At 25.9% G+C, this 24,160-nt stretch overlaps 1 protein-coding gene across 2 annotated transcripts in view; it reads left to right on the forward strand.

Moving 5' to 3' along the window:
* The window catches only part of cpo (RNA-binding protein), a 96,722-nt gene extending 79,248 nt beyond the window's left edge, over nt 1-17,474 (forward strand). For both annotated transcript variants that reach the window (XR_012756315.1, XM_075365380.1), the window contains one exon: nt 17,143-17,474. Coding sequence is in view for 1 of the 2 variants with exons in the window: in XM_075365380.1 (XP_075221495.1) it covers nt 17,143-17,224 (82 nt within the window). In the remaining variant the exon portion in view is untranslated. The remainder of the gene's footprint in view (nt 1-17,142) is intronic.
* The last annotated feature ends 6,686 nt before the right edge of the window (nt 17,475-24,160 follow it).

Raw genomic sequence — 24,160 nt, forward strand, 5'->3', positions numbered from 1 at the left:
ATAATTACCTATTTAAGAGACATAAAAACTCAATTGCGTTTGGTAGTTAATCCACTCCATTAAAATTTGTTTCTACTTACATTAGAGACTTGAGTAATTTTTTTTGTTGGTGATACTATAGTAGTACTTCTTTCAGATACTTGTTTGTGTGTTTTACTATAGGTGAAGGTACAATTGTATAGGCTGCTTCATTTAGTTTAATACTTGAAATTCTTAGTTTAAAAAATTTCTGTTTTTCTCTAAAATTATCAATCATCTTTGTTGGATTTTCTGAAGGATTGTTGATTTCTTCTTTTTTTTATCTCTTAATATTATTAAAAATGTATGCACCTATGTTACATTAATTATCCTAATTATATTAGTAATTTATTTGATAAAAGATTATACTATCTAGTTTATAAAGTAAAGAAAATAATTAATACAGTAGACAGATGTTAAAAAGGTTACTTGACATTAGAAACAAAATTTTTAAAAAGCTTCACTCCCCTCTAAAACTATGTTCATGTTGCACAATACTGTATTGTTATAAAATACAGTGAGAGTGAAATGGTAAAAATAACATTGGAAAGCAAGAGAGTCTTCTTCAAAAGGAAGGGACAAGTTTTGGTTCAAGGAACATAATAAAAACAATATATATTAATGTTGCAAGGTATGAAATTAGACATCAAAAAATATTCCTTTTCTTTTTGCAACCATCATTTACTTATTTCTAGTAAATTAGGAGATTATAGCGAGTTGTTATAAATTGGGGGTCTGCTGTAGTATTTAGTAGGTTTTCCTTCAACTAATTCATCTTGTTATATTCTGTCTACTCATCAGGAATTCTGAATTCCTCAGAACTGATAAACTACTGTCTGCATTTCAAAAATTTTATTGAAAAACAGAAAATTTAAGACAGTCTTTTTCAGTTTTGATTTTATTCAATTTTCTAATTCCTATCCTTTTTACTCACTATATCTATGTTTTATTTTTTATAGCTATTTCTATAATAATATTGTATAGGTATCCCAGATTTAATAGTCATTCAAAATATTTTTAAATACATTTTATCTCCTGTGACAGATTTATATACATAATGTCAAATTAAATTAATTTTAGTTAACAAGCCAATTTAACTATCTAGTTCAAATTTTTTAATAGAACACAGCTTAACACAGATTTATTGCGTTTTTATGTTAAAAAGTATCTTGAAAATCAAATTACTGAAATCTCTTTTGAATCAAAAATAATGCTCTAATAAAAGTCTTCTTGAATCCTTTCATTCTTATGACTTTCTCTGTTATTATGCCAAATTTATATTAAATAGATTAAAATTTAAGGGATTAGGGAATAAATATTATGGTTATTGGAGGTGAGCATTAAAATGCACTGGCTGTGTGCTCTGCACTCTGTGTGGACAGTTTCCCTGGGTTCTGTCGTCTTCGCATGCACACCAAGGGTGGCTCCCCAGTCAGCTTTGTGGAATTCCGTGAGGTCCGCTACGCAGCTGCCGCCAAGGCCGCACTCCATGGCTCACTTCTGCTGTCCTCAGACCGCGGACCGATTCGTATTGAGTACGCCAAAAGCAAAATGTCTGAGGTTCGTTTTAATTAATAAATAAACCCATTCTCTTTTTATTATTCCCATTCGTGAAGATTTACTAATGATGTCTGATAATTAAAAGTAAAGGTAAGATGACAAATACTGAAATAGAAGTAAAATTCTTCTTAAATAAAAAGTGTTTTAATTTATTGAATTTTATTTAAAAATACTTCCTTATCAAATGTTAATAATACTCCAGAATAGTATGACAGGAAGCCTGTATTTCAAATAATTTAATAAAATAGAGCCCATGTAATAATGTTAATGAAGAATTTTCATTTAAATATTTATAACAGATGCAACAAAATTACTAATACATTATTGTGTTGCCTTTCTTTTAATTAAATAAAAATAGTTATTTAGATATTTCTTGTTTACAACCATTATACAATTACAGTACCAATTACAGTTCATTAAATTAACTCCAGACCATCCACCATAACATTATTGAAATCAGTTGTTTAATTAATTTTTTTATTGGACATGATTACTGATACCATGACATGATTCGCTGTACATGATTGGCTGATACTTACTTGATAATCTATTTCCTAGGGAATTCAGTATAAACAGTATGGTTAATTATTTTAATTTTCCATCATTTTCAAAGTTCCTTTGAAATAGAATCTTACTTCATCTATAAAAGTATCTTTTCTTTAAGAAAATATTTATTTCAGTTTAAAATTTTAATTCCTGAAACATTTAATTTTGTCTTTATTCTGAAATTTGAAATTTTTATGATAGAAGTTTTTATGAAACTGACATGATATAACCTACGTATATTACAAAATTTGTACCTCTTGGCTGTTTGTTTTGCCATTTTAATTGATATTTTAAGACCATTTCATATAATTTTTTCTCAGAAAAAGTTTGGATTCATTCTGTTTCCTCAGTCAGATGATAGGAAAAATCATGGATACAAATAATAATATGAATAACGTATTGGACACAAATGTACATACAGAAAAGCAGATCCAGAAATGCAAAATATTATTTTTAAAAACTGAAAACAATATACTTCCCCTTTGTCAAGCCTATTTTCCCTTTGTTGAGCCTGATCTTAGATGACCTTACATATTTTTCTACTAGTAGTGGATCATCAAAGCGCAGTAATTACACTTTTTTCAGAATCAATTTTTTCTTGTTTTCGTCATTGTGCTCCTACTTTCCAGGATTATAACTGAGAGGAATTAATTCACAAGTTATTCAGTTTTGAAACTGAATGATATTGAAAAAATTCTTTGCATTAAAAAAACAAATTATTCATGTTTTAACATTCTCTGAAATATGATGTGTTATTTCTGAATTTGGATATTCTACTCTGAAATTACTAAAATGTTGTTTTAATTTTTAAAAAAACCTGTTTTAAACTACCTTGAAGGCAAGTACTGATCAATAGTGGTCATTATAAGTATTGTTGAAATAGAAATATTTATATGAGAGTAAAAAAAATTGTGAGGAAAAGCATCTAATCTGAATTGCTGCATTACATTAAGCCTATAATGAAATTGAAACTATCTTATGCATATGTATGTTAGAATTGTGCGATTGTAGGTAAACTGGCTTGAGATATCTGTCCCTCCTGAAAATAGCTATTTTCAATAACAGCCATCCTGTACCAGCTTAATAGGGAGAGTAAGGAGTGAGATGAATTCATTTTACCTTTTTCAATTCTTCATCCTTTTATCACACCAATAAGATAATCAATCTCCATCCAAAAATTTAAACTGGATATCCTCCTTGATATCACCTTCTTCTAGAGGAGTCTTGCTTGCACATATGATCCAAATAAATGTTTACATTCATTCCTTAATTCCTTTTGATTCTGCTTAAATAGAGCATTTATTTAGGAAATAGTAACTTGGTTAATTACCTTGGTGATAGAAATGAAGTCATATAATTTTAAAATTTAATTACCTCATATGTTTTAATTATTGATTAATTTTCTTTAATCTAGTTGATTATGCTTTTATTGAAGAATCAGTTTATAAAAATTAACTGGCATTGGTATTGTAATGTTCATTTATTTTCATCTATAATTAAAATATTTTTCTGGCCAAGTACAATTTGTACTTGGCCAGTTATAATATATACAATAATAATAATATACAATAAATTGTATTTATTCATTCAGTGAAAGCAGTTTACATTGATAATTTTGTCGATTGATTATAAAATAATGAGAGGCAACTCAAAAATAATATCAAAGATTTTATTAGTTAAATCTGTAGTATTCCCTTTCTTGCCATATTGATGAACATTAAAATTATGAACTTTATTTCCTATGTTGTGGTATAAAAAAGTTTTAAAATAAGTAAAAATTTCATTATTTTTTCAGTTTGTTTGATATTAACAATTTCATTACCTTTAACGAATTAACTAAAAGAATATAATGATGATGATAATAATAATAATAACGATTATTAACTTTATTATAAAAACTATTGTGTATCAAATACTTTGATGTTATTTACACTTTAGCACAAGCACTCACTTATATTAAATCACAGCATGTCGTATTGGTTAACAAGTGCACTTTCGCACTGATATTTCATATTTAAATATTATATAGAAAAGTGTTTACATAATGCATGATAATTATTATTAACACTTAACCACTATTTATTTCTGTACTTTATTTATGAATCACTGTAAGTAGATTAAAAAAAATATAATCTCATTTCTAAACCATTTCTCTTCCCAAGATTTAACGGACCTTTCTATTCTGTTTATTGCTTTATTGGTATATTATTAACAAAATTATATTATAAGTTGTCTTTATTTTTGTATTCTAAATATGTAAATAATTTACTAATATTTTGTTTTATGATATATACATTATTATATATCAGTTTTTCATTTCAGAACAGTTTTCATTTAAAATTATCAAAATAATTATTATATTTTATTTAATTTATTAATATTAGATTTCAACTTTAATAAGTTTTTTGTTATATTTGTTTTATCACGAGTGGGAAAATATTATTTAATTAGAGGATTAAATAGAAGATTTTTTTCCTTTTAGAAAGGCTATCCTTTAATAAGAATAACTAGTTTTTAATTAACTTTTTTTTTAAATATGCTTAGTTTAAGTTGGTAGACCACTTTGAAAATTTGTTAATTAAACATGAAGTAAAAAATATTTACTATAGTATAAATTTTTTAAATAAATTTAATGTCTGTATCATAAAGTAGATAGTGGCACTGAAAAACATGAGTTAGAATGCAAGTATCAAGATCTAACTTTATCAGAAATTTACTGCTTTTTAAGCATAAATGAAATTAATATTAAAAAAGAAAAGTTTTTTTTAACAATTGGAACATACTGCTAACACAACTTTAAAAAATAGCAAATTCTTGTACAAGTTATATCTCAGTTACATTCTTCAGTTACTGAAGAATGTAATTTAAGTTACATTCTTACTCAAATTACTGTAAAGAATACCACTATCGTGAAATCAAGCTAAACAGGTAAAAACCACCTTAAGCAGTTCCATTACTTTGATTTTATGTTTGCAATTCATCTGTTCATTACAAATATTAGGTGCTAATGATAAATTAAAGTACTTGTTCACTTTGGTTCAAAAATGGCAGATTCTTTATATAAGTCAGATTTTGATAACTGTATTGCAATTAGATAAATGAATACAGTTTTCAAACTTGACACCAATTTTGAGGACCCTGAATTTATTTTAAAAATTGATCTAGAGTAAAATTTTTAATTTTGTGTTTAATTAACGAGCACAATATTTTAATGTGTTGTTAATTAATAAACAGTTAATTTTGCATCTTACTTTACAAAATCTGAGTGATCCCACTAGCTTGATATATACACTTTGAACCATTTTACGTAACTTAGAAAATAAAATTATAAGTTTTAACATTTTAATATAAAGTGCTGTTTTGATTGAAATAAAATAAAAAGATAAATGACATTTTCCAATAAAAAAATGATAAATGACAATCCTTCATGACATATTTTCATATGTTATGTAAAAATGTATTTGATTGATATGAAAACAAACTAGAAAATTGAGTATTATTTATTTTTATATTTTATTATAATCATATGTTAACTATTAATAAAATAAAATGGTTCAAGAGAATTAATATTTTTATAATTGGAATTGTGTGTGCATGTGTGGAGGGGGGATTTGCAAACTCATAAAGTAGAATATCTTTTATTTTAAACTGCATTCTTTTATTGACAATTTATATGAACAATATATTACCAAACCTGGTCTATGATTTATGTATTGCTCCTGAAATGTACTATTTGCAGTGATTATTAATACTTTAAAGGTGGTATTATAACTATTGTACAATTTTGTTAAACATTTTGTTATAAATTCCATTGTTTATAATTTAATAATATAATTCATATGAAACTGTAGAATCTGTAAAGTTGAAGAAATATTTACCTACTTTAATGAGTTATTCTTTATTTGCTTATGAGTAATACGTTCTTAAAGGGGGTTCAAAGGTATTTCCAATATTTCTTCTATTTATGATGCTGAAATCTCTGAATTTTTTCACTATGCAATGCATATATATATATATATTAACAAAATTAATGAAAGCAGTTGGTAAACACCGCAAGTGAATGGAAAAATAAGATATTTAAAATATTAAAAGTATTTTTAAATACTTAATAGAGCAACTCAAAATGTAGTAAGAAGAATACACAGTATAGAAGTTTAAAGTACAAGGTGTATTCAAAAAGTAATGAGAATTTTTGTTTTTTGGAAAGAATTTTATTATTTCATCTACATTAACGTTATCCACTTCAAAATAGTCCCCATTAGATTTTATACACTTATGCCAGTACTTTTTCCAATCCCCGAAACACTTCTGGAACTCGATCTTTGGAATAGTGTTTAGCTTTTTCAGTTATTTGCTTTTAATCTCATCTATGCTTGTAAAATGATGGCCCTTTAAGGTTCTCTTTACTTTTGGGAATAGAAAAAAGTAACATGGGGCCATGTCTGGCGAGTATGGTAGCTGGGGTGTTGTTTTTATTACAGTGTTGTTTTTGGCTAAAAATTGATGAACAAGCAATGAAATGTGAGTAGGCACATTATTGTTGTGTAAAACTCATGAATTGTTTTGCCATAAATCTGGGCGGTTTTTTTTAATCGTTTCACACAAAAAGTGTTGAACTTGTAGGTAATACTCCTTATTGATTGTTTGACCTTGTGGCAAGAACTCATGATGCACTATGCTGTTAAAATTGAAGAAAACATGAGCATTTGGCTGTACTTGTCAAGATTTTTTCGGTCTTGCTTATCAAGAATGTCTCCATTGGGACTATTGAGCCATAGTTTTGACATCATATTCGTAAACCCATGTTTCATCACCTGTTATCACTCATTTCAATAGGTCTGCATCGTTGTAGACTTCATTTAGTGACTCCTGAGCAACTTCCATTTGCCACTTTTTTGTTTGAAATTTAACAATTTTGGAAATAATTTTGTTGTAATGTGTTTCATACCCAAAACATCTGAAAAAATTTAATGGCATGAGCCAGTTGATATCCCAACATCATCAGCGACTTCTCTGATTGTGATTCAGCGATCATTCATAATCATTTCTTTCACTTTTTCAATGTTTTCATTGGTTATTGATGTGTTGGGGCGTCCAGGGTGCTTGTCATCTTCAGCGTCTTCACGACCTTCTTGGAAACGCTTATACCACTTGTAAACCCTTGCTTTTCTCATAGCAGACTTACCAAAAGCAATATTTAACATTTTTAAAACATTGCTACACTTTATTCCATTCTTATAGCAAAATTTAATACAAATTCTCTGATCCATTATTTATACAGATAAAAAATTGCTGATCGTACCAAAACATATGTTATCCTTTTGACAGATGATAACAGTCTAAACGTACAATATGGCTAATAATGTATAGATACTTTTTGACAACCTGTGAAATTTTTAAATTCTCGTTACTTTTTGAACATACGTTGTATATCATTTATACCTAACAACCATATAAAATATTCAGCCTTTAATAATACGTAATAGATTGGTGATTTATGAATCCAACATGTACATGTATACTCATTACACAAACAAGTGATGTAGATTCCTACAGGTCCTAGTCATGAAAGCTGCATTACCTGTATACTTACGGAATATCATAACATATCAAATAATACAAATGATTTCATATTAATACTAATAAAATAAAATGTGACCAGTGTGAATATATTTATACAGGAAAACCAATATATCTTCTTTTTTTTTAATTCTGAGCATGTTTGGAAATACGATTATATATAAAAACTTGTAGTTTATTCACATTTTAAGAAATTAACACTACATAAAACAAAATACAGAAATTTTGGAAGTAAATACAATAATAATAATTTCAATAGAGAATAATTGGAAAAGTGTTTTTAAAATAAATATAGTGAAGTCAAGACAGACAGACTATGCAGTAGATATTCTGTTTAAATTAGTAGAAAAGGGATAATAGAGTTTATCGTATTCAATACACTATTCAAAACAAATACTGATAATATGATTCAATTACGTAGAAGAATTCTGGAAGGTAATATTGGGTTTTATATTCAAAATTATTTTTTTTTTTTATGCCACCTAGATAATTTAAAAAAATATTTGTTGATATTTATCAAAGAGATAATGATAGAAGTACCTCTAAAACTGTGTAATCATTGAAAAATAAAGAGTAAATAAATAAATAAGGTTATTTTCCTTGTATTTTACTAATTCATTGATTTAAATAATTATGATTTTATGTAAAAGTTTAAGAAAATTTGTTAGATTACATTAATTGAAATTGTAGTTTAGTTCCTAAAGTATATCTGTTCTTTCTTTAAATGGGCATAATTCTGGGAAAACATATTTTATTCATTTATTAACCCTTCAAAGTGGGATGGATAAGATTAGAACATAGTCTTAGAACATTTTGCAGGAATGATTCGCTAAGAATACAATATAAATCAGCAAACACACAGTTTTTCACGTTCATTTTGTTAATATTTTAATAATTTCCAATAATTATTTTACTTTGTAATATAGATATATTATAAAGTAAAATATTTTGTAATATAAAAATATAATATTCAAAATGTAATATTATATTATAAATATTATAATATAAAAATTAAATCATTATGGCGGTCTCTGTGGCAGAGTGGTAGATTCAGCTTTTTATCCGGAAGTCCTGGATTTGAATCCCAGTCAGGCATGGATTTTTTCATACAGTACAGATTTCCATTTCCATATTACCATGTTCAAGCTTCTTTGTAAGCTTCTGTGTGAATTAATTCATCAGATAAAAAATCTGGCTGATGAATTAATTCATCAATGTTTATTAAACATTTTTATTTTAAAAACAGAATTTATTTTATATATATAAAATTACAAACAGATTTTATTATATGTTATTAGCATGTTATTATTTATCATGTTATCATTTTATTATATATATATATATTATATAAATAAAATATATTATATATATATATAATAAAATCTAAGTAAAGTATCCATTAACAACTGAAAGGTTTTGCATCCAATAGTTGCAAATGCACATACAATAGTTACATAGTTAAATAATTATGAACTATATGTTTATAAATAGCAAATTAACCTCCAATTTCTGTAAAATAATTCTGGTAATAATTTCAGTGGTTAGTAGATTGTAAGTCAACCTACCAGGTTGATCTAGTGATGAACTTGTCATCACAAATCAGCTGATTTCAAAGTTGAGAGTTCTAATGTTCAAATCGTAGTAATGGCAGTTACTTTTACATAGGTTTGAATACTAGATTGTGGATTCTGGTGTTCTATGGTGATTGTGTTTCAATTAACCACACATCTCAGGAATGGTCGACCTGAGTCTACAAGACTATACTTCATTTAAATTCATACATATTGTACTCAATCATTCTCTGAAGTAATACTTTACGGTGGTTCCGAAAACGAAACAGAAAAAAGAAAGACATCATTGTAAGTCCAGCAATTAAAGAGAAAATTTATAAAATGCATTTCCTTTTCTTTATATTAATACATAGAAAGGAAAAGTAAACAAAATTAAATTGAAAAAAGTAATTTTTTGGCTTACTAGATTGTAGATCACATTACTAAGCTAATATGTAAAGATTGTCAGTATTTCATCAGTTACTAATTGATTCTGTATGGAAAACATTGTAATTTTCTAACCTTTAATTATATAACAAATGTTTCTAAGTTACATTATGTGAAGAAAAAACCATGTTGGTTTGATGGAAGAAAGTGAGGAACAGAGTAAGTTAAAAAAATTACATTTTACGACTTTGCAATGAAGAAAAGGTTATGGTCATTAATAGTGAAGTTATATTAATGACTAATAAAGATACCAATTGGTAACAGTAATAATATTAATATCATTGATATAGTTCTAGAATGTATGTACTGTTTAAAACTTCATTAAACTAGTTGTGTGACAATAGAAAAAACTTTTGACAGCTATTATTCATGAAACTAGAACTTTGTGTTGCAACTAGTCTTTCAGAAAATTTTTTGCTTAGCGTTATGAAGTAAATACAAGGTCTATTAAAAAATAACCAATTATTTTTAATTACACGCCAACAGAGATATTTAGTGACATGTGTTTAGCAGCATTGTGTTCTGCATAACCTCCTCGTAACCAGATGTTCTTGGATTATTAATATCTTGTTTAGTTTTCATGTGATTGCTATTTGAGTGTAAAGTGTTAGTAGTGATTTTTGTATGTGCGACTTTCAGGAACAATGATACAACATAAAATTTTTTTTATGAAATTATGGAAAACTTTTCATAGATATGTTTCAACTTTTGAAATAAGCTTACTGAGATGATGTTCTTAGTTGTATGCAATGTTACGAATGGTTTTCACGATTTAAAAGTGGTCGTTAGTCAACTGAAGATACCTTTGACCAGGCTTTTGACTTCAACTGACAACACCCACGTTCAGAAAATCAATGATCTGGTGCGTGAAAATCACTGATTGACTGTCAGAGAACTTGCAGAAGAGGTTAGCATCTTGATTGAATAATGTCACTACATTTTGATTGAAAAATCGAACATGCATTTTGAATTGCAGCAAAGTTTGTTCCTCGTTTGATTACTGAACAGAAAAAAGAACTTTGGGTGGATGTTTGTCGGTAACTTCTTAAACAAGCCATTGGCAAAGAAACATTCATGCAAAGTATCGTAATGGGAGATGAAGCTGGGTTTACAGCTACAACATAGAACAAACATTTAATCATCACAATAGACTGATGAATTGTGCAGGAATTGTGCATTTTTAATTCCTGCCCCAAGGTGAAACAGTGAACTGTGCATACTATCAAGGTGTTTTACAATGGTTACATGAAAAATTCCTTAAAAAGAGACCGAGTTATGGCAAGACAACACATGGTTCCTTCACCATGACAATGTGCCTGCACACTCAGCTTTGTCAATTTGTCAATTTTGTGCCAAAAATCAGATGACTGTCCTCTCTCAGCCAACCTGCTTGGTTAGGATTAGTTTTCCTGTAAGGAGGTAGACATTAAGCCAAATCAGTTGTATTTTAATTCTATTGATTGTTTTATACTGTTACAAGCCAAAGTGCGGTATTGGGTTCTAATTAACAATTCATGAATTTAATGAGCTACAGATGGACTCATTTAACAAAGGGGTGCAGTTATTTAAAGCAGGAAAGCAATATTAAATATCTGTAGTTTTCAGAAATGTCATGTGAATCAATTAGTCAAAATGCTATAAAATTAACTTCAAATTTTTTTTATTGTATATGTAACAGAGGATTATTTTACAGATATGTGAAGTATTAAAATATATAATATTATTATAAAAAACCCAGAAAGTTCAAATTTTAAATTTGTATTCTATTACCAAAAACTGTGCATTACAACATTCTGAAATTTTGATAATTCATTGATAAAGGCTGCCCAAACATCAAAAACATTATCACTAGCAAAAAAAACAAAAAATGCTATAAAGTTAATTATTTATTTTTTCATCATATCTGAATAGGATTTCTCTGTTAAAAGAAATCATACCAGTTAAAACAACTTTGGTTATCTATAGCCCTAAATCATTTCATCTATGTTTATTATTGCAATCTTTGTAACTTATGTACTAAATTGGCACTTTTTTCAAAAATTTTAATTGTTAATATGGTTAATATTTCTACATTCTAGATAATAATTTAATTTTTGTTCAAATAAAGCTTTCCAATTTTGTTTAAAAGTTACATAATTATTTTGAAAGTAACATACTAATGGAGGATGTAAGGTTTTTATTAAAATCAATCTATAATATAAGTATGTATGTAGAAATTTCTACATTGATCTTATTGTTGTGTTGTGACTTGCATTGCTTTACTATATTGTACAGGATATATATATATATATATATATCAACAAAAGACAATGTATATGAACAAAGACATATACAAGACAATATTACATGATTAAAAGGGGATACAACCATTCAATTCTCTATGTACAGATCATATCTCATCAATCCATTACTCATTCTGCAGTATTTCCTGTTATGTAATCGCATTTGGTTTACCTTGTGCTTATCTATACTTTAGAGCTAAGAATCTTGTATCACACATATACTAGAATAGTCTCACTCCTTATAAATGCATCTCTATGCATCAGCAACAAACACTTAATAGTATTATAACGTTCTAATTATTATTATATCACTCAATGTGCTTTAATTAAGTAATGATTTTAATGTTATTAATTTATGTTTTATTTGTTATTTTAAGCTAAATTAATTTTTTACAAAGTTCTCCAGTTTGGAAGCAGAAATTGAAAAACTCTTTAAAAACACTAAATCAGTCCATATATCTGTGGTATCATATAATATGAATTTATATCTCTGCAGTGGGTTCAAATATTTTTTCACTTTATGAAAAAATCAAGAAATTAAGTTCTTTTCATTATAGTGCATTAGTAGATTGATTTATAAATACAAAAAACAAATCATGTACCTAGAGACATGTCAATTCAGAAATATATTTAAAACAAAAAAGTTAAACAATAATAATATATAAAGAAAAAATAAATGTACAGTATTTAAACACAATCAACCAACCAATCTGTCCAAATTTTGTTAATTAAAGGTACAAGCCACGTAAGATTATTCAAGCTAATTCATTTCCAAGATTTCTGAATTTTTTTAATTGTTCATTAATTTCTTTAAAAAAAATATATTAAATAGTTATTTTTTTATAACAAAACATGCCGATTGTGTTTTATTGTCACGGCATGTTGATATACATATTCAACCTAGTGAAGATAGTATCAAATTATCACTTTTCCTCTGTATACTCCAGTTGGAATTCTTCTTTTGCATTGCTGTGCTTCTTTTTTTATGGTTATCATACGTTGCTTGCACATGATTATTGCAATATTTACAGTAATTACAGACGTAGATATTTAACTTTCTGTAGATTATCTATTTTAAACAAATGATGAGAGTATAATTACTTTTCTCCATTGAATTATGTCTAGTAATCGTGGAGTGTTTCTAATAATTTTTCATCACTGTTTTATTCTTACTTTAGTCAAAAAAACATAATTTTACATAATTATTATACATAAAACATAACTATAAATAATTTTCTGTAGTTATTCCATATCAATTTTTTTTTGTTTTCTCTACATGTACCTCATGTTTTTGTATTCATGAAACTATACTAGACTACATACAAATTTTTTTATAATTTAGTTCTATTTTTTCACTAATAGCAGTTTCTTTTTTTCCAATACATCTTTAGTAAATATTCCCTTTGTTGCTATTTCTTCAGAATTCTTTCACTCTTCTGTATTCAAGCATCTGAGCGAACAATTTCTTTACTGTTCTATTACTTCTGTATCCTTCATAGCATACATTGTAATAACATTTCCTTTCACTTTAAAATGATAGTTATCCAAAATAATTTAATTATTTTGAAAAAAGAAGAATTATCTTTTTCTTTGCATGTCCATAAAGTGTCTTTGCAGTTTGAATTAGGGAATTCTCTACTTTTTGAATATGTAACTTTATTGTGAACATTTTTCTTTTCTGTACTTTGTTCAACTAATATAATTTACAGTAATAAAACTGTTTTATATTCATGTATTCAGTTATATGAAAAAACCAAGTAAATAGAGTAGAAAGAGTAGGATAATTGACTGGATAAGTTAATTGTATTTTAAGTTTTTAATCTGATCTCCTGTTAATATTGTTTTTTCTGCTATAGTACAACCATTGGTGGTCTTGGCTTCTTTAACAATTTTCCAGGTCCTTTCAAGGCTCAATTATAGATTCCATAACAATTGCTCTGCTTCAGTGTGAGCTATTAACTCATTGAACAAACCCTAACCTTGATGATCAGAAGCTCAGGACACCATACATTGTGAACTGCCCTCATTTTAAGGTTGCAGGAACATTCCTTTCACTATCTTTCACTTTACTTCATTGAACCAAGCCTCATTGAGGTAGAGCTTGATGGCAGAGCAGACTATTTGAATAGATGGGCTATGTCCCATTTGAGAGAAACCTTTCACATGGGTCGAGCTCATGTGACATATATAAACCATGTCGTTCATTGTAAACCTTTTGGTACCGTATTTTCTGAGGAATTTTAATTGTAATTTCCATTACAACCTGGATCATGGTACGAATAAACTGAAATATGTACAATGTGATGGTCCTATAACATGGTTCTAGGTTAAATATCTAAAAAAAACGACTGTAATTAAAATTTCAATTGCTGATGACATTCTTTACATATTCCTGTATATCATTGAATTTAAGCAGCACTCTTTACACTTTACCTTTAGGTAGATAATTGCATGCTGTAACAGTTCTCGGTTGATGATCATAATTGTTTTTATTGCCACCTAAATTTATTAATAAATATTTGTTCATATTTTAAATGTTAAAATTATATTTTGAAGTTTAAATTTACTAAGGTTATGACAGTATGTGTATCTTTATAAAGCTCTATATATATTTTTATAAACTCCATCAATTTGATAGGTGTACATTTTCATAAAATTAAAATTTTTCATGAGCGTTGCTGCTTGTTTACATAGCATGCTCATGACATCAACACAACTACTTTTTTGACTATTGACAATAAATAATGACGTACACTATATTACAGAAACCAACATTCTGTATTGGGACTTCAGGTGTGTTAAAAAAATACATATACATTATATAAAGATATACCAATTTTATCACAAAAGTAACTTTATTCCCAGCTTCTTTGTAAAAATGAAATAACACATTTTTGAAGTACCTCCAACTTCAGTTCCTCAAATCGTTTTGTAATATGTAGCCTACTTATTACTTGCAAACAAATAGAATTTTTTTCTTGTTCAGTAAATTTTGTTTTTTTTCATTACTAAATTCTACTATCTGTTTAAAATAACAACTACACATTACGCTCCTGTGAATCTGTTGGTTTATTGATACAGTATTTAGAATATAGTTAATCTAAACTACCCCTTAACTTTGGTCAAATATATTATTTTTATTTGCTACTTGTGAATCCATCATTGCAACATATATGTATGCATCTTCTTTCACACACACACATATATATATATATATATATATATATATGTGAAAGAAGACAAATAATAACTCTTTTGCATGTATGTAGTAATATTTATAAAAAAAAAAAGAAATAGTAATCAAGTCAAGGAGTCATTGAAGTAGGCCTTGATGGCAGAGCAGACTATTTGAATAGATGGGCTGTGTACAAGGCATATTCATAAAGTAAGGGCCGTTTGGTCATTAAAAAAAATTAACTCATGGTAAAAGGATTTTACTTAACAGTTTTAGTTTACTACGTATCTACTTCACTTTTCCACATAATCGCCATTCAGTTCTAAGCATTTTTCGTAACGCTGCATCAGTTTCTTTAACCCTACTGCATAGACGTTCGCCATCTGGGAATTAAACCAGTTGACAATGGCAGTCTTGAGTTCCTCGTCGTTTTAAAATTATTGTCTACCAAGCCACTTTTTCAAATGCAAGAAGAGGAAGTAGTAGTTGTAGGTGTTCAATAAGTTCCTAACGAAAATCTTGAATCTTCTTGGTTAAGGCAGTGGTGTGAGGACGGGTGTTGTGAAGGAGAATTATGCCAGATGACAATTTCCCGCATCGTAAATTTTGGATCGCACGTCTCAGTTTGGTGAGCATTTCGCAGTACACGTCAGCTCTAATTGTTGATCCATGTTCTATGAAATAACCAAAATGACGCCCTTTTCGTTTCAAAAAATGGTAGCCAACATTTTTTGACTCGAGTATGGAGATTGCTTAAACTTTTTCCGTTTTGGGGAACTTTAATGGCACCCTGCATTGACAGTAACAATGTGGGAAAATATATAATCTCCATCTTGTCGATAGCGGTCCAAAACGCTCGTCCACTGCACATTCTTTCCTCTTTGTGTTGGTCGGTGAGTTTTTTCAGTACCCACCTTGCACATAATTTGTGATATCCGAGCTTTTCTATGACAATCGTGTAGATAGAGGTGCGTTAACATGTGGAAATTTTCATCAGCCAGAGCACTAATCAATTGCCAAACACATTGCAGTTTTTGGTCATTTGTTCAATGATTTCGTCGATCTGAATACTGGGCCTGCCACTACGCTCTTCGTCATGCATATTTGTGTGGCCATTTTTAAAATCTCGACACCATTGTCTAACCTTTCTTTCACTCAATACTGTATGTCCCCAGACACTAGACACAACTACTGATGAATTTCAGCAGCTGAAGATCCTTTTGCACACCAAAATCAAATCACAGTGCGCACTTCACAACTGGTGGGAGAAATGATTGTAGTGGACATTGCGAAAATCGCAGTGATGAATTGCAATGGTGAATTGTATTCACCAGCAGTCAAACGATTACGAAATCAAAACAATTGCAGTGGCTTTGTAAATAGCTGATAGATGACCCTCCATGTTTGAAATTGTGTCCAGACCCGCTGATATTTTAATATAAGCCAACGGCTCGTACTTTATGAATAGGTCTTGTATAAAAGCATGTAATAAATGAATCATATAATGTAGATGTTTTTGACTGAGGCTAACTGAAGGAAACATTTTATTTTTGGTTTTTAGACTATCTATATACCTTAATTTGTAATTATTATTGTTATACATTAATAATAATAATAATTAAAAATCAAGATTGAAGATGGTTGAAGGATAAAATAATATTCCTTTCAGTTATTACATCAGATAATTTTTATATTATACATTATGGGATTAGGTAAAACATTTTTCATAAAATAATGATTAAATAATTGTTAGATAACTTATCTTATTATCAAGTAATAATGTTAGTGTTTGTTACTAGTAATTTAAATATTGATAAAATGCAATTATCATTAAAATAATTACTAGTTTTCATTAGTAGAAAGTTATTTTAATCGATTTCAGATTTTGATAGTTAATTTAATTGCACTAAAATAGTTTTTTAATTGTAAGATAATATATATTTTTTTAAGAACTATTTTTATCAATCATTTTTGTTTTTAACAGGGATCCTACAGGGGGGAAGAAAATGGACAATCTTAATTTGAACTACGGAGGAGGTCCTGGGGCGCCCCTAAACAGCACCTGACACTGGGCACCCCTAGTTGCAGGCATAGCAACTGCCTGATGCATTCACCATGCTGCTTCTTTAGTGGTGGCTGGTGATATATGCATGACAAACCAAAGGTGCCCTAATGCTGCATAGATTTTATTATAAATATGGTACAGCATGAGCTATAAATTATTATTATCATTATTATTACTTTATAATTATTAACTTTTATTTAATACTATTCAGAGGCCTGTACTATTTATTATTATATCATTATAGTTTTGTTATGTACTATACACATGTTTAATAAAAACGTTGTGTTATGAGACTTTTTTTTCGATAAAATATAATAAAATGGCTTTTCTTTTAAGAAAGACATTTATTATTATCTTATTATTAATCTAGTAGAATTTATTATAAAAAAATTATATATATATATATATATATATAATATATTATTATAATAGTTTATTGTAATTAAGTCCAATTTGATAATATTTCATAACTAATACAGCTGATAGTTAGGGGCTGTGTTGTAAGCAATTCTTAATGGCGAGGCCACACTTTTGGCAAATAAAAAGGATGAATGGTTTTAATTATTTTGAAAATAGTAGTTATGGAATTTTGAAAGACAACCATAATTTTCTTTTCTTTATTTTTATAATCTATTATTTTTTTATTGTTTTTATTTCATTCTTAGTATATTCTTAATCATTATTATATTATTTATGAAGTCATCTATCTGTTACTAAATAATACTTTTTTTAAGGATTGAACTTTTTTTAAGTAATTAAAATGATACTATTCTTTGATCATGCTTGCATTTTTTTGCTATATTGAACTACTGTAATTTTTTAATTTATTAATAAATCAAATAATGACTATACATAATTTAATACATAAAATTACAGATATTTATATTATATATATTTTTTCTAAATATATGCTTGATAAGTTATTTATTTTTTAATAAGTAATCGTTAATCATGTAACAAATTAATAGTAATTTAAAAAATAAAAATAAACATAGAAACCTCATTACGATTAACTTTCCTTATTACAGCATTATATATTTTTGCATTGAAACAAATTTTATCGTTTTAAATTGATGAAGACATTTTTAATTTTATGATAATATTGTAACGATAAGAAAAAGTAAAATGAAATATATATATAATTTTTAAAAGTAATAGAAGAATTGTAAAAATAAAGAAAAATATTTAAAAAAATTGAAAAGAATAATTATTTTGTAAATTATACATTTAGATCTGAAAGTATATCTATTATTATACATAAGGTTAATTAATAATATTAACCTTAGAAAAATGTAATTTATTAATATTAATTTGTTTTTTTTTTAATAGTTAAGTATTTTTTTTTTTCAATATTATTATTATTTATTAATTATTAGTATAATAATTGTGAATTTGTAGAGATGTTAAGATAAACTCCTTGAGTGTATTTGACATTAGTTTTTCTTGTCATATTTTATATATATATATATATATATATATATAAATATAGCAATAAATATAAAGAATACTACTTGCTTTTACATGGTAATATAAAGTGTTTAATAATATATATATATATAAAATATATTATGTACATGTGGAAGAGAAGTGTATCGATTTCAAATTATTTCACAAAGAAAACATATCATTATGTATTAAAAATAAATATTAATGGTAATATATTTATTTATTTATTCCATAATCATACCTTCTCTTCCAACCAATGATTTAAAACTGTATATAAAACAGTAGGTTTGTCTCAAAAAGTGTTTTATGTACTTAAATATTAAAAAAAAAAAATAACTGTTATTGATTTAACAATTAAAGATCTACTACGTATTCTTTCATTTTAACAAATTACTATCTGTGGAGGCTTTTAAATAACTGTTATTTGTTGGTTTTAGATAATTAATTAATTAATCTTAATTATTTAGTGGAACAGAGTTCAACTATATTATGATTGTTATTAATATCCTATTGTAGTTTTACAAAAGAAAAACTATATTAGGATGGTAATTTTAGTATATTATATTTAGACAATGTAAACTGAAATAGATCTGTTCTTTCTGTACTAAATGCATTATTCCCTTTTTCTCCCTCCTTAATTATTATTTTTGTTACTATTGTTAATTTTCAGTTTTTGTGTTTTCTGTAGCTTTTTTAAATTTTAATTTCTATACTAGTTTTCAATAGGAATTTGGGGTTTGAAAATTGTTTAGCTATGTGGTGAGAATGGACAATCCTTGCCTCTTGTCGTGATTAAGACCAAAGTTTTAAAAGTAGTTAGTTCTATTATTAATTATTACAGTTTTCTAGTGTTAAAAAAATAATATGTATATATGTCTAGTTACTATTATTATTATTAACTGAATTCGTTATCCATTATTATTTTAATCATTATTAATATTATTATAATTGATTAATATAAACTATACTTGTCTTTTAACATTTAGTATCTGTTGTTAAATATGCTTTATTATTTCAGTATAAATTGTTTTATTAACAAAAGTTTATTTTTATTTTTATCACTTTTTAATGGAATATATATATATATATATACATACATGTATGCCACTTTGTATAAAATATTATGATTAAAATCTTGTTCGTTAACAGCTCTTTGTCTTCGATGGATGAACATGAGTTCTCCATGCATAGTGCATTATTCTAAAATTAATTCAAATCAACTTAACTTCTTTGATAAATACTATACCTTAGAAACCTATATATCATCAATTACTGTCAAAGGGACACTTAAATATAGTGAAAGTTATAGATGAATGTTTCAAGTCCTTTCCAAACTTTTAGCTGAAAATATATAAAATTCAATATTTGAAAAAAATGAAAATTTGTTAATTTATTCAATGTATATAAAAAAAGGTAGATGTAGCCTCAAGTCTTAACATCAGATATTTTAAGGCATTAATTCTAGTTTTTTTTTTTTTTTTTTTTTTTTTTTTATGATTTCACCATATTTTCAGTCAAATTTGATAGAATCTTTCTAATTTCATTTATATATCTATTTTAGCCAATTCCTCATTTTTCTCTTTGTTACCATTTCAGGATGATCATAATTATCCTTATAATTTCCTGTGTGTACCCTGCTCAAACTTATTTCAGTAATAATCTCTTTGCTTTTAAATCATTATTGATTTCTATTTTTCCCCCCTAATTATAGACTTAACAAACCTTTTTTTTAGATTTCCTTTAATCTCTTGCAATGTTCTACAGAACATTGCTAATATTCTGTAGATCAGAATAATCAATGAAAAACAGAACAATTTTTAACTTAAATGTTGTTGTCAAAGTTTAGTAAAAATTATTGGTTTTTTAATTCATTTTAGTCAATATATCTTATATTTCATTTAAAAATGAATTGTTACGCATATATGTTGATTGAACTTAACATATTATTATAATACTTTCTTAAAATATCTGTTATGTTTTATCTTTGCCATTTGAGGAGTATTTAATTTTGCTCCCTGAAATTAGATGTTAATTTTAAATTATGTCTGATAGAACACTATCCTTATATTGCGTTTTAGATTGTAAACAAAATTTGTATTCATCTTAAATAACAAGAGCTTTCTGTAAACATGTTATATTTTTTTAGGGTTTTATTTTATGATAAAATTATGGGTAAAATTTTTTATGCTCATGATTATTAATTGCTTTTTATTATGTAGAAGTTATACAAATTTCATACTCATCAAATTCATTATTTCTAAAATTACATTGTGGCATACTTATTTAATTAAAAAACAATATATTATTGAAATTTGTTTTTTATATCATAATTATTTTTGCATTCTTATCCATTCCATTATTTGTATTTTTCGTAAATTATATACCAAAGATTCTTATGTAATTAATTAATAATTATTATTCTGATTATCTTAAATAAAAGACCTGGTATAGTTTGCTGTTGAATTTATCCAGCTATAATCTGTAATACACCTTCCTAAGCCTTAGTTATATGTTGTTGTGACATTTAAATGTAAGGTTATAATGTTAACCAAAAAATATATATATATTATACATAATTATAATTATTAATATTATATTATTAAATAGTTTAGAATATGTAGTGAAATAAAAAAAAATTACTGCTTTGTGTGTGTGTGTATGTCAGGTTGATGTGTTGTAAACTATTAAATTAGTTTATTTTAAAATATATATTTTAAATAATAAGTGTTTTATCAGGAAATCGTCAAAGGCTGGTGAAGTTATTAATATTGTTGTGTTTTATTTTTTATGTAATAATAATTGTAGTACAGTGTAAATTTAATAATGAAGTTTTAAATTTGTGGTGTATAATAGTGTAATAATTTTTATTGAAATTAATACAAAGTATTTATTTATTTATTTAGATGCTATTTAATATTAATTTATTATTTTAATTACTGGAATAAATTATGACTCTTTTTAACTTCACCAAATCAATGACTTTCCTGTATCTCGTACACAGAGTTCTTTTGATCTGATTACTGTGGATTGGATTTTATTTTTAGTAAAATATTGCACTGGAAAAAAATGTTAATGTACATTATGTATTATTTAGATATATACTAATGTACAAAATTAACAAATTAAATTTTTCCAATTACATTATTAATTTTTAATTAAAAGAAGCACAATTAATGTTTATATCATTATATTAATAATGTCTATGCGTAACGTATTTCTTTTATATATATATATATATATATATTATTTGATAAGTTCCCTTAATTATAATTATTATTATAGCTTTTTTAATAATATTTATACAGTATGCAAATAGAATATTAACTTATTAAAAAGCATTTAATATAGACAATCATTTTTTTATTTTATGAATCTTGAATAAATATAAATTTAATTTATTTTTGTTTTTCTTAATGTATTATGATTATTTTAATTATTTTTTTTACAATTTCTAAGTGCATTATTAAATAAGTGTACAACTATTATTATTATTACCAACACAGTATCAGATCCTCTGTGGAAATTATCCGTCCATTATGAAGAAGAAGAAGAAGAAGAAGAAGAAAAGTACATTATGAAGTAGATAAACATTTCGTAAATTGTATGCAACTTTAAAAGGGTTATGAAATCAGCTCAAACAGCTACAGGGGGCCACCTCTTTAATTTAAGAGGTGTTGCACTTCATCAAACATACATATCAGCTTAGATTAAGAAAATTTGATGTTCTTTAAATTAATAAATTATTAATATATAAATATATATATGCAATTTATCAATGTATAATTAATTTACCGTTGTCAAAATTTAGGGAATGGGTTTTTTGTAGTATGTTAATGTTTGAAGGTCCTTACATAATATCTTTTATCTGTGTAATTATTAATAGTTCTTTTGTTTCTTTAAATTTTCTTTGTCTAATTTTTGCTATTTTAAAAAAAATATATTCATTTAATCCTTCTGAATTTCTATATGTCTCTCTAATTCTACCTCAAAACTGTACATTCTCTTTTTCTACTAAATATATTATTATTTATTATAGTAATAAGTATTTCGTATCAATTAAATTTATATTATCTTTACGATTTTGATAAAATGTTGTAGCAATATTCAGTGTCTTTAAAACCCAGTAAAAAAAATATATGGGTCTTAAAATTGTGTGAGGGCCTTCATAAAAATTATATAATATATATTATGTATTTTATTGTATATCTAACGTATATAATTATATATAATAATAATATTATTTTTATTATGGGTTGATGTGTCTATTTGTGTAAAAAAAAAACATAATTGTTATAGAGGGGCTCAAACCAATTGATTTTTTATAAAGTTAATTTTATAAAATAAATGATATTAAATGTACTACACTACTATCTAATACGGATTATTTACATAATTTATTTTTACCATACATAAATTATTAACTTACCGTGATAGACAAAAGACATTGTCATATACAGTTAATACATGTTTAGTGTATTTTATTTTAATAATTTATTTGTACTGAAGATGTGAACTCATGAAAGAACTTCAACTGTAAATTTCTTGTCTTTTCAGATTTTATCTTTGTGGTTTATAAAAATTTATTACATGAAAATATTTTTTAAAGTACAGTATGTTCATAAGTAATGTGTATAAATAGATTAAATATTAATGCAGAGTAAAAAATAAAGTGATTTGTATTACTTAATTGAGAAAAGAAAATATTAGTAAAATTATTGTTTTAATATAAGTGGAATTTTTTTTTAAATAAATGATGAAAGATTTAATAATGATGGTAATTAATTAGAAAATTACTTCAGAAAATTGTCCAAATTTTTATTTGATTTTTTTTTTGCAGTATTTGAAAAGAGAGAAAAAAATATATTTGCTTTTTTCTGATTTTATACATAATATGTATAAAATCTCATTTGTAGCATGATCAATACAACATCTGAAGTTTTAATCAAAAATTAAAATGTCTATTATATATTATTCTTTATTCATAGAATATAATTAAGCAGAGTTGTAATAAAACTATATTTAAATAATGTATCACTTAAAATTGATTATTTTTTTTAATAATATAAATATTATTTAATCATTTAAAATGATTGAAAATTATAAATTATTTGCTTCCAGATTAATAGCTTGTTTTTTAAAAAGCTTTTCAGGGCCAATTGTTAGATTCTATCTTAGTGAAATACTGTCAGAAAGGTATTAATAATTAGCTCTGAGCGGCCTAAGGAAGATTAATGTACATTAATTTGAAAGTTGTGTATAATTTTTTTTTTAAATTTGAATGTTTTTACATTTTGTTATGTCCGTCAGTGGACTAAATGTATAATATTACTACAATCTGTTATCCAAGAAATAATTATACGTGATATTTAACTCTATTTACTTCAATCTCAATCACACGTATTGAAATTTAAGAGTAAGTTGTTTTCATATGTTTGTTGTTTTGTTTTATAATATTTTTCATAAATGTCCACATTACTTTTGTCATGTTATA

This window comes from Lycorma delicatula, chromosome 5, assembly GCF_047948215.1.
Source record: "Lycorma delicatula isolate Av1 chromosome 5, ASM4794821v1, whole genome shotgun sequence".
Taxonomy (NCBI): Eukaryota; Metazoa; Arthropoda; class Insecta; order Hemiptera; family Fulgoridae; genus Lycorma; species Lycorma delicatula.